This window comes from Drosophila kikkawai, unplaced genomic scaffold (assembly GCF_030179895.1).
Source record: "Drosophila kikkawai strain 14028-0561.14 unplaced genomic scaffold, DkikHiC1v2 scaffold_104, whole genome shotgun sequence".
NCBI lineage: Eukaryota > Metazoa > Arthropoda > Insecta > Diptera > Drosophilidae > Drosophila > Drosophila kikkawai.
The window spans coordinates 1-13,560 of NW_027222432.1; the positions used below are offsets into that span (position 1 = coordinate 1).

The window sequence follows — 13,560 nt, forward strand, 5'->3', positions numbered from 1 at the left end:
TTTTCCTTAGGATATGGCTAAATCGATTCTCCTGTTAATGCTGATCAAGAATATATATGATTTATGGGGTCGGAAATGACTCCTTCAGTCAGAAAAAGTATTATTTTATATTTTGAAATCAAATTTTGGAGGACAATTCGGAAAGCTGTTCTGAATTGGGTTTTCTACGCTTAACAAATCTGCATACTACGTTTAGGGCTTTTTTTCATTTCATTTTTTCTCAATTTTTGAGAATTTTAATGATGGTACGTACCCCTTATCAAATTTTGAGAAAATGGCTCAAAAAATTTGTTCCTTCGGATATGGCTAAATCGATTCTCCTGTTAATGCTGATCAAGAATATATATGATTTATGGGGTCGGAAATGACTCCTTCAGTCAGAAAAAGTATTATTTTATATTTTGAAATCAAATTTTGGAGGACAATTCGGAAAGCTGTTCTGAATTGGGTTTTCTACGCTTAACAAATCTGCATACTACGTTTAGGGCTTTTTTTCATTTCATTTTTTCTCAATTTTTGAGAATTTTAAGGATGGTACCCCTTATCAAATTTGAGAAAATGGCTCAAAAAATTTTTTCCTTCGGATATGGCTAAATCGATTCTCCTGTTAATGCTGATCAAGAATATATATGATTTATGGGGTCGGAAATGACTCCTTCAGCCAGAAAAAGTATTATTTCATATTTTGAAATCAAATTTTGGAGGACAATTCGGAAAGCTGTTCTGAATTGGGTTTTCTACGCCTAACAAATCTGCATACTACGTTTAGGGCTTTTTTTCATTTCATTTTTTCTCAATTTTTGAGAATTTTAATCGATTCTCCTGTTAATGCTGATCAAGAATATATATGATTTATGGGGTCGGAAATGACTCCTTCAGCCAGAAAAAGTATTATTTTATATTTTGAAATCAAATTTTGGAGGACAATTCGGAAAGCTGTTCTGAATTGAGTTTTCTACGCCTAACAAATCTGCATACTACGTTTAGGGCTTTTTTTCATTTCATTTTTTCTCAATTTTTGAGAATTTTAATGATGGTACCCCTTATCAAATTTTGAGAAAATGGCTCAAAAAATTTGTTCCTTCGGATATGGCTAAATCGATTCTCCTGTTAATGCTGATCAAGAATATATATGATTTATGGGGTCGGAAATGACTCCTTCAGCTAGAAAAAGTATTATTTTATATTTTGAAATCAATTTTTGGAGGACAATTCGGAAAGCTGTTCTGAATTGGGTTTTCTACGCTTAACAAATCTGCATACTACGTTTAGGGCTTTTTTTCATTTCATTTTTTCTCAATTTTTGAGAATTTTATCAAATTTTGAGAAAATGGCTCAAAAAATTTTTTCCTTCGGATATGGCTAAATCGATTCTCCTGTTAATGCTGATCAAGAATATATATGATTTATGGGGTCGGAAATGACTCCTTCAGCCAGAAAAAGTATTATTTTATATTTTGAAATCAAATTTTGGAGGACAATTCGGAAAGCTGTTCTGAATTGGGTTTTCTACGCTTAACAAATCTGCATACTACGTTTAGGGCTTTTTTTCATTTCATTTTTTCTCAATTTTTGAGAATTTTAATGATGGTACGTACCCCTTATCAGATTTTGAGAAAATGGCTCAAAAAATTTGTTCCTTCGGATATGGCTAAATCGATTCTCCTGTTAATGCTGATCAAGAATATATATGATTTATGGGGTCGGAAATGGCTCCTTCAGTCAGAAAAAGTATTATTTTATATTTTGAAATCAAATTTTGGAGGACAATTCGGAAAGCTGTTCTGAATTGGGTTTTCTACGCTTAACAAATCTGCATACTACGTTTAGGGCTTTTTTATACCCTTGCAGGGTATTATAATTTCAGTCAGAAGTTTGCAACGCAGTGAAGGAGACGTTTCCGACCCTATAAAGTATATATATTCTTGATCAGCATCAACAGCCGAGTCGATCTAGCCATGTCCGTCTGTCCGTCTGTCTGTCTGTCCGTCTGTCTGTCTGTCCGTCTGTCCGTCTGTCTGTTTCTACGCAAACTAGTCCCTCAGTTTTAAAGCTATCTGAATGAAACTTTGCATATAGACTTCTATATGCTCTCACTGCTATATATGTCGGAACGGGCCGGATCGGACGACTATATCATATAGCTGCCATACAAATGATCGATAAATTTTTAGAAAAAAAATTATAACTTTGCTGTTTTCCAACATATGTGCACTATTTTTTACATATGACCATTTTATATTATTTCTGAATTTTGGTAAAAATTTTATGAAAATCGGACGACTATATCATATAGCTGCCATAGGAACGAGCAGGAAATTAATAGAAAAAAAATTATATTTTCGTTGTTTTTCAAACTATTTTTATCTACTCTGAGATATAAGCTTATTTTATTAGTTCAGAATTTTGGTATAAATTTTATGAAAATCGGACAACTTATCATATAGCTGCCATATAAACCGATCGGTAGGTGTAGGGAAAATGTAAAACTGGGAATGTAAAACTGTAACTGTCAAACTCTCAACATAATAAGTATAGGTAGAATGCAATGAAATAATATCTGCAAGGGTATACAAACTTCGGCGTGCCGAAGTTAGCTTCCTTTCTTGTTTCATTTCATTTTTTCTCAATTTTTGAGAATTTTAATGATGGTACGTACCCCTTATCAGATTTTGAGAAAATGGCTCAAAAAATTTTTTCCTTCGGATATGGCTAAATCGATTCTCCTGTTAATGCTGATCAAGAATATATATGATTTATGGGGTCGGAAATGACTCCTTCAGCCAGAAAAAGTATTATTTTATATTTTGAAATCAAATTTTGGAGGACAATTCGGAAAGCTGTTCTGAATTGGGTTTTCTACGCTTAACAAATCTGCATACTACGTTTAGGGCTTTTTTTCATTTCATTTTTTCTCAATTTTTGAGAATTTTAAGGATGGCACCCCTTATCAAATTTTGAGAAAATGGCTCAAAAAATTTTTTCCTTAGGATATGGCTAAATCGATTCTCCTGTTAATGCTGATCAAGAATATATATGATTTATGGGGTCGGAAATGGCTCCTTCAGTCAGAAAAAGTATTATTTTATATTTTGAAATCAAATTTTGGAGGACAATTCGGAAAGCTGTTCTGAATTGAGTTTTCTACGCTTAAAAAATCTGCATACTACGTTTAGGGCTTTTTTTCATTTCATTTTTTCTCAATTTTTGAGAATTTTAATGATGGTACGTACCCCTTATCAGATTTTGAGAAAATGGCTCAAAAAATTTTTTCCTTCGAATATGGCTAAATCGTTTCTCCTGTTAATGCTGATCAAGAATATATATGATTTATGGGGTCGGAAATGACTCGTTCAGCCAGAAAAAGTATTATTTTATATTTTGAAATCAAATTTTGGAGGACAATTCGGAAAGCTGTTCTGAATTGGGTTTTCTACGCTTAACAAATCTGCATACTACGTTTAGGGCTTTTTTTCATTTCATTTTTTCTCAATTTTTGAGAATTTTATCAAATTTTGAGAAAATGGCTCAAAAAATTTTTTCCTTCGGATATGGCTAAATCGATTCTCCTGTTAATGCTGATCAAGAATATATATGATTTATGGGGTCGGAAATGACTCCTTCAGCCAGAAAAAGTATTATTTTATATTTTGAAATCAAATTTTGGAGGACAATTCGGAAAGCTGTTCTGAATTGGGTTTTCTACGCTTAACAAATCTGCATACTACGTTTAGGGCTTTTTATACCCTTGCAGGGTATTATAATTTCAGTCAGAAGTTTGCAACGCAGTGAAGGAGACCTTTCCGACCCTATAAAGTATATATATTCTTGATCAGTATCAACAGCCGAGTCGATCTAGCCATGTCCGTCTGTCCGTCTGTCCGTCTGTCCGTCTGTCCGTCTGTCCGTCCGTCTGTCCGTCCGTCCGTCCGTCTGTCCGTTTCTACGCAAACTAGTCCCTCAGTTTTAAAGCTATCTGGTTGAAACTTTGCATATAGTCTTCTATATACTCTCACTGCTATATATGTCGGAACGGGCCGGATCGGACGACTATATCATATAGCTGCCATACAAATGTTCAATAAATTTTTAGAAAAAAAATTATAACTTTTCTGTTTTTCAATAGTTTTGCACCATTTTTTAGATATGACCATTTTATATTATTTTTGAATTTTGGTAAAAATTTTATGAAAATCGGACGACTATATCATATAGCTGCCATAGGAACGATCCGGAAATTAATAGAAAAAAATTACAACTTCTTTGTTTTATAACGAATTTTTATCTATTTTGAGATATGGTCATCTTGTATTAATTTCTAATTTCGTATTTAATTTAATGAAAATCAAATGACTATATCCTATAGCTGCCATAGGAACTATCTGAAAAATTTTAGAAAAAAAATTATAACTTTTTATACCCTTGCAGGGTATTATAATTTCAGTCAGAAGTTTGCAACGCAGTGAAGGAGACGTTTCCGACCCTATAAAGTATATATATTCTTGATCAGCATCAACAGCCGAGTCGATCTAGCCATGTCCGTCTGTCCGTCTGTCCGTCTGTCCGTCCGTCTGTCCGTCCGTCCGTCCGTCTGTCCGTTTCTACGCAAACTAGTCCCTCAGTTTTAAAGCTATCTGAATGAAACTTTGCATATAGTCTTCTATATACTCTCACTGCTATATATGTCGGAGGGTGGTAAGGGTGCGACAATCCAAGGCAAAGTCAACAGGGCAACTGTTGATGAATATTCCTTGGCTCAAATGTAACACCAAGTCGACTCGCAGGTGAATATCAGTCTGATAGACACCACCTTCTCTTCGGAGAGGGTCCTCCGCGTGGTACCTCCTGGAAACGTACTACGGTACGGCCAATGCGAGCGGCACCTCCTGTGAATCCCGCACCCAATAATCCTCTGACTCCCAATCCCTACCAAGACATGGGCAAGTCTTGAAACTGCCTCCCCTCAAGTCAGGCGTGTAAAGCGACCCGTGCCCACTGACTATAAGGTTCGCAGCTGAGGGGTAAACCAGCTGTGTTAGAACGGAGCCTTCCTAGGGCCGGGCAACCCTGGGTCGGAACGAGCCTTGCCGTGGCTTAGGGGCGAAGCCACGGTCGACCTAACTTCAATGCCCCAAACCCCTCGGGCCCGCCGCGCTCGCCCTGTCGAGCAACGCGGGCGTTTATGAACATGGACACAACAAAAAAATCCGCTTCGGACCTCGTGGGAGAGGCAAAACCCCAAAAACCAGCAACAGATAGTGAATTGGACGAGGAGGAGCTACTGCGCTCGGATGATGAGACTCTGGCTCCGTCCATTTCAGAGGGAAGTGCTAAGACAAGCACACCTCAAGCGGCACAACCAACAACAAGCAAAGCAGCGGCAAGCCAAGCCAAAGCGACAGGCGAACACGGGAAGTCAAAACCGTGGACCCACCAACAAAGAAAGGCGCAAGCTAGCAAGGCCCATTTCATCCTCGCTAAAATAGCAAGGAACGAAAAGGAGGGCAAAGCCGATCCGCGCGACCTGGCAGACAAAGCCAGGTACCTCGCAGTGATCGAGGAATATGAGCGATTCGAAAGGGAGCACCCAGAAACGCTTTTGCCTCCCCAAACGAAGCGCAACCGCTCACAAGAAGTGAGTGAGAGCGCTCCGAAGAGAGCCAAAGACGCGAAGGGCGCCCCAAGACCGACAACTTTTGTCAAGACGGCGAAGAAATTCAGCGAGGTGGCCCGAGATAGCCTCGCGATGGCACTTGTTGATGAGCTCAACGACGACGGACGCCTTCTGATGGAGAAATGGGAGGAGGTCGAGACCCAGTTGGCAGAGATGGTAACTGACAAACTACTGTCCGAGCCAACGGGCCAGTCACCCTCCTTTGACTCCTCGGACATGGTTAGGGGGCACCGGGTGATCAGATGCGACGACGAGTTCTCGAGGGACTTCCTGGCGGATTGCGTTGCCAGACTAGGCAAGGCATGGAAGGGGATTAGCATTAAGCTGGTCCCCGCCAGGGATATCCCAAGGAGACCCAGAGCTCGCATTTGGTTACCCAAGGGGCTGTCTAGCCATGAAAGAGTGATCAAGACTCTGCGAGCAATGAACAAGGGAGTCGACATGGAGGACTGGGCCATTCTCAAGGCCGAACGAGAGATGAAGACCAGCCAGCCATATCTGTTCCTCATCAATCAGCGCTGCCTAGAACAGCTGAAGGCAGCTGACAACAAGGTCCGGTACGGCATCAGGAAAGCCAAGGTGAAGGTCTTCATGGACGAACCGGACGATATACTAGAGGACGAAGTCGAGGACGCCAACAAGCTGCTGGACGACTTGGCGATCGACGACAGCTCCCCCAACACCACCCCAATCTAATGCCGACGGTTGTACAGATAAACCTGAAGCGCAGCTCCCACGCTTCAGCTAATCTGGGGGTCCTTCTCCGGGAGAAGGACATCGACATCGGCCTTATACAAGAGCCATGGACTAGAGACGGACGAATCTCTGGCATGGCCATAAAGGGATACACAACACTATACACAAACTCGACAGGTAGGACGAGGGCGGGTATAATCGTTAAAAACAATCTTAATGCTCTTCTTTACCCCAACCTCAGCAACTTAGATCTAGCAGTGGCAAGATTCAAGGCGGCGGATGGGACAGCCATACTAATAGCCTCCGGATACATGGCCCACGACGAACCTGCACCACCTGAAGCGTTCAATAGGGTGATGCAGTGGGCCGAGGAGACTAAGACGACGCTCATCCTCGGGTGCGATGCCAACGCAAGGCACACACTGTGGGGAAGTAAGGAGACAAACGAAAGGGGTGAGTCTCTCTTCGATAGTATTATATGTCGTGACGTCACTATTTGTAACAAGGGAAACACGCCCACCTTCATCTTTCCAAGTACGGAAGGATTTCAAGGCTGGGAAGAAGTCCTAGACATAACCCTCCAAATGGAGCATAGCGATTATAAGGTAAGAAACTGGAGAGTCTCTACACAAGACTCGTTTTCAGACCACAGATACATATTCTTCGAACTCGTGATGCCGATATGCGAAACGGCGCCGAAGCGAAACCCTCGTAACACTGACTGGGACAAATACGGAAAGATTGTACAGTCAAAGGTCAAAGACTGAAGGATCAAGACTCGATCCACCCCGGAGAGAATAGACAAGGAAGTAGAGGACTTCACAAATATCCTGAACAAAGCCTACAAAGAGTCATGCAGACTAACATACTCAAAGAAGACATACCCACCATGGTGGAACAAAGAGCTAAGCAAGCTCAGAAAGAAAGTTCGAAAAGCCTTCAACACAAGATACGGAACCAAAGACTGGCAGCCGTACAAAGCAATACACAGAGAATACAAAAAAGCAATCTACGTAGCCAAGAAGGAATCTTGGAGCAGCTACTGCGAATCGCTTGAAGGAGTCAAAGATACGGCGAGGCTAAGTAAAATCCTATCGAGAGGACACACAAGCCCCACGCTCATAAATAAACCCGACGGGACAGGAAGTACGTCGGCTGAAGAGTCACTGGAAATACTGCTGAATACGCATTTCCCAGGAAACCAAAAAGAAGAACCTAGAATACTGGAAAGCCAGGGGGCAGACCAGCAGCTACAAGTAGAAGAGATCATCACCATGGAAAGAATCCATTGGGCGATAGATTCCTTCGACAAATACAAAAGCCCGGGTCCAGACGGAGTAATACCGGCAATGCTACAAACAACGAAAGCAAGCACTGGAAAATGGCTGCAAGCAATCTTCCAGGCATGCATTAAAACAGCACACATACCACTTCCATGGAAGGAAGCGAGGGTAGTCTTCATACCAAAACCAGGAAGAAGGGGACACATCCAAGCCAAGGATTATAGGCCGATAAGCCTTACCTCCTTCCTAATGAAAACACTGGAACGGATCATTGATATCCACATCAGAGAAAGAACGGAGAAAAACCTTTCCAATGCGCAACATGCGTACAGGAAAGGCAGATCCACGGAAACAGCATTACACGAGGTAGTGCGATACATAGAAAAGGCTCTACTTTTCAAAAACTACGCCATGGCCACCTTTCTGGACATAGAAGGAGCCTTTAATAACGTCAATGCGGACTCCATCCTGAGTTCCCTCAACGGTATAGGAGTAGAGGGAGGCATCAGGGCATGGATTGGCGCAATGCTGACGAGCAGGAGGATAACAGCCGAACTGAGTGGCACTCATCACACAAGATTTGTGAAGAGGGGCACACCTCAGGGGGGAGTCCTGTCCCCACTGCTCTGGCTGATAAACATGGACGACATACTAAGAACACTAAATAGCGAAGGAGTAAAAGTAGTAGCATACGCAGACGACGTAGTTCTACTCACTTCAGGACCATTCCCCGACGTCATCAGCGAACTAATGACAAGGGCACTCACGAAACTCAATACATGGGCAAAAGCCTGCGGATTGGGCATAAATCCAAGTAAAACGGAACTAATGCTCTTCACTAGAAGAACTAAGATCCCTAGCTTCACAAAGCCAAAGATAGATGGCATAGAACTAGAGATATCACAGCAGGCAAAGTATCTGGGAGTGATACTGGATGCGAAACTGTCATGGAAACAAAACATCAACGAGAGAGTCAAGAAAGCAAGCATAGCATTCTATTCCTGCAGGAAGATGTTCGGAAAGAACTGGGGCATCCACCCCAGGATAATAATATGGCTTTACACAGCGGTGGTAAGACCCATACTCACATACGGAGCACTAGTATGGTGGCCAGCATTAACTAGGGCATACAACGTACAGAAACTAACAAGGATACAGAGATCGGCATGCGCAGGAGCCACAGGAGCACTGAGATCATGCCCCGCGGCGGCGCTGAACGCCATCCTGAACATGATACCGATAGAGCATTTCATCAGGAACACTGCAGCACAAGGGGCGGTACGACTTAAGGCTAGCCAAAGCTGGAAAGACTACCACACCGGGCACTGCAGGATTCTGAACGAGATAAACTATCGGACGACAGTAGACACAGACTACATGACAACCGAACTGCGATTCGGTAACACATACACCACTATATATACTCTACAAGGGAAGACTGGAAGAGAGGGAGAGTAACCGAACCGGACGAAGTATCACTCTACACCGACGGCTCAAAGATGAGCGACGGAGTAGGGGCCGGAATCTACGCCGAGAGCTGGAAGGTGGAGGAATACTTCCACCTCCCAGAGTCAACGACGGTTTTCCAGGCGGAGGTTCTCGCGATACTGAAAGCTGCCGAACTTTCGCTAGACCGAGGCCTCCGGAATACCAAGGTGAGGATATACTCAGACAGCCAGGCGGCGATCAAATCCCTCGCACAAGCACGGACGAATTCAAAACTAGTGGCCAAATGTAAAGGGGCACTAAACAGACTAGCAGAAGACAACAGGGTACAAATAGCCTGGGTACCCGGACATAATGACATAGACGGAAACGAGAAAGCAGACGAGCTGGCCAGAAAAGGGTCAGAAGAACACTCATCAACAACAGACATACAGATCTCACTGAACTCAGTCCAGACGGAAATTCATGACTATTTCAAAAAACTAGCCAGCAAGGAATGGTCGACGAAGGCAGAGCACAGAAGATCGAAACTATGCTGGCCAGAATTCAATAGGAAGAGAACCGCAGAACTGATCTCCAAGAGCAAAAAGGACATCAGGAGGATAGCGGCAACCATCACCGGCCACTGGCCAATAGGCACGCAAGCCTGCAAGATGGGTCTACCCTACAACCCACAATGCAGAAGCTGCAAGGAACCAAGCGAGCAGGAGACACCAGAGCACCTGTTGTGCCACTGCCCGGCACTCAACAGACAAAGAGCCCGACACTTCGGAGCACACCAACTCGAGTCACTAGGAGAAGTTGGGAGGCAGCCAGTAGCGGCCATCCTAGCTTACCTGAATGACACGGGTTGGTACTAAGAAGGGCGCAGACAACAGCAAATCGAGGGTGTGGATCAAAACGGAGCTCTGCTCCAATTGGAGGCGGCCAGGGCTGCCTCACCACTTTACCTACCTACCTACCTATGGCTAAATCGATTCTCCTGTTAATGCTGATCAAGAATATATATGATTTATGGGGTCGGAAATGACTCCTTCAGCCAGAAAAAGTATTATTTTAAATTTTGAAATCAAATTTTGGAGGACAATTCGGAAAGCTGTTCTGAATTGGGTTTTCTACGCTTAACAAATATGCATACTACGTTTAGGGCTTTTTTTCATTTCATTTTTTCTCAATTTTTGAGAATTTTAATGAATTTTAATTATCAAATTTTGGGAAAATGGCTCAAAAAATTTTTTCCTTCGGATATGGCATCTGCATACTACGTTTAGGGCTTTTTTTCATTTCATTTTTTCTCAATTTTTGAGAATTTTAATGAATTTTAATTATCAAATTTTGAGAAAATGGCTCAAAAAATTTTTTCCTTCGGATATGGCTAAATCGATTCTCCTGTTAATGCTGATCAAGAATATATATGATTAATGGGGTCGGAAATGACTCCTTCAGCCAGAAAAAGTATTATTTTATATTTTGAAATCAAATTTTGGAGGACAATTCGGAAAGCTGTTCTGAATTGGGTTTTTTACGCTTAACAAATCTGCATACTACGTTTAGGGCTTTTTTTCATTTCATTTTTTCTCAATTTTTGAGAATTTTAATGATGGTATCAAATTTTGAGAAAATGGCTCAAAAAATTTTTTCCTTCGGATATGGCTAAAACGATTCTCCTGTTAATGCTGATCAAGAATATATATGATTTATGGGGTCGGAAATGACTCCTTCAGCCAGAAAAAGTATTATTTTATATTTTGAAATCAAATTTTGGAGGACAATTCGGAAAGCTGTTCTGAATTGGGTTTTCTACGCTTAACAAATCTGCATACTACGTTTAGGGCTTTTTTTCATTTCATTTTTTCCCAATTTTTGAGAATTTTAATCAAATTTTGAGAAAATGGCTCAAAAAATTTTTTCCTTCGGATATGGCTAAATCGATTCTCCTGTTAATGCTGATCAAGAATATATATGATTTATGGGGTCGGAAATGACTCCTTCAGCCAGAAAAAGTATTATTTTATATTTTGAAATCAAATTTTGGAGGACAATTCGGAAAGCTGTTCTGAATTGGGTTTTCTACGCTTAACAAATCTGCATACTACGTTTAGGGCTTTTTTTCATTTCATTTTTTCTCAATTTTTGAGAATTTTAATGATGGTACCCCTTATCAAATTTTGAGAAAATGGCTCAAAACATTTTTTCCTTCAGATATGACAAAATCGATTCTCCTGTTAATGCTGATCAAGAATATATATGATTTATGGGGTCGGAAATGACTCCTTCAGCCAGAAAAAGTATTATTTTATATTTTGAAATCAAATTTTGGAGGACAATTCGGAAAGCTTTTCTGAATTGGGTTTTCTACGCTTAACAAATCTGCATACTACGTTTAGGGCTTTTTTTCATTTCATTTTTTCTCAATTTTTGAGAATTTTAATGATGGTACCCCTTATCAAATTTTGAGAAAATGGCTCAAAAAATTTGTTCCTTCGGATATGGCTAAATCGATTCTCCTGTTAATGCTGATCAAGAATATATATGATTTATGGGGTCGGAAATGACTCCTTCAGCCAGAAAAAGTATTATTTTATATTTTGAAATCAAATTTTGGAGGACAATTCGGAAAGCTGTTCTGAATTGGGTTTTCTACGCTTAACAAATCTGCATACTACGTTTAGGGCTTTTTTTCATTTCATTTTTTCTCAATTTTTGAGAATTTTATCAAATTTTAAGAAAATGGCTCAAAAAATTTTTTCCTTCGGATATGGCTAAATCGATTCTCCTGTTAATGATGATCAAGAATATATATGATTTATGGGGTCGGAAATGACTCCTTCAGCCAGAAAAAGTATTATTTCATATTTTGAAATCAAATTTTGGAGGACAATTCGGAAAGCTGTTCTGAATTGGGTTTTTTACGCTTAACAAATCTGCATACTACGTTTAGGGCTTTTTTTCATTTCATTTTTTCTCAATTTTTGAGAATTTTAATGATGGTATCAAATTTTGAGAAAATGGCTCAAAAAATTTTTTCCTTCGGATATGGCTAAAACGATTCTCCTGTTAATGCTGATCAAGAATATATATGATTTATGGGGTCGGAAATGACTCCTTCAGCCAGAAAAAGTATTATTTTATATTTTGAAATCAAATTTTGGAGGACAATTCGGAAAGCTGTTCTGAATTGGGTTTTTTACGCTTAACAAATCTGCATACTACGTTTAGGCCTTTTTTTCATTTCATTTTTTCTCAATTTTTGAGAATTTTAATGATGGTACCCCTTATCAAATTTTGAGAAAATGGCTCAAAAAATTTGTTCCTTCGGATATGGCTAAATCGATTCTCCTGTTAATGCTGATCAAGAATATATATGATTTATGGGGTCGGAAATGACTCCTTCAGCCAGAAAAAGTATTATTTTATATTTTGAAATCAAATTTTGGAGGACAATTCGGAAAGCTGTTCTGAATTGGGTTTTCTACGCTTAACAAATCTGCATACTACGTTTAGGGCTTTTTTTCATTTCATTTTTTCTCAATTTTTGAGAATTTTAAGGATGGTACCCCTTATCAAATTTTGAGAAAATGGCTCAAAAAATTTTTTCCTTAGGATATGGCTAAATCGATTCTCCTGTTAATGCTGATCAAGAATATATATGATTTATGGGGTCGGAAATGACTCGTTCAGCCAGAAAAAAGTATTATTTTATATTTTGAAATCAAATTTTGGAGGACAATTCGGAAAGCTGTTCTGAATTGGGTTTTCTACGCTTAACAAATCTGCATACTACGTTTAGGGCTTTTTTTCATTTCATTTTTTCTCAATTTTTGAGAATTTTATCAAATTTTGAGAAAATGGCTCAAAAAATTTTTTCCTTCGGATATGGCTAAATCGATTCTCCTGTTAATGCTGATCAAGAATATATATGATTTATGGGGTCGGAAATGACTCCTTCAGCCAGAAAAAGTATTATTTTATATTTTGAAATCAAATTTTGGAGGACAATTCGGAAAGCTGTTCTGAATTGGGTTTTCTACGCTTAACAAATCTGCATACTACGTTTAGGGCTTTTTTTCATTTCATTTTTTCTCAATTTTTGAGAATTTTAATGATGGTACGTACCCCTTATCAGATTTTGAGAAAATGGCTCAAAAAATTTGTTCCTTCGGATATGGCTAAATCGATTCTCCTGTTAATGCTGATCAAGAATATATATGATTTATGGGGTCGGAAATGACTCCTTCAGCCAGAAAAAGTATTATTTTATATTTTGAAATCAAATTTTGGAGGACAATTCGGAAAGCTGTTCTGAATTGGGTTTTCTACGCTTAACAAATCTGCATACTACGTTTAGGGCTTTTTTTCATTTCATTTCTTCTCAATTTTTGAGAATTTTAATGATGGTACCCCTTATCAAATTTTGAGAAAATGGCTCAAAAAATTTTTTCCTTCGGATATGGCTAAATC

At 39.8% G+C, this 13,560-nt stretch overlaps 1 protein-coding gene across 1 annotated transcript; it reads left to right on the top strand.

Moving 5' to 3' along the window:
* Nucleotides 1–5,188: 5,188 nt before the first annotated feature.
* On the top strand, nucleotides 5,189–6,370 carry LOC121502665 (uncharacterized). The gene has a single exon (XM_041776365.1). The coding sequence runs from the start codon at nucleotides 5,189–5,191 to the stop codon at nucleotides 6,368–6,370; it is 1,182 nt and encodes a 393-aa protein (XP_041632299.1).
* The last annotated feature ends 7,190 nt before the right edge of the window (nucleotides 6,371–13,560 follow it).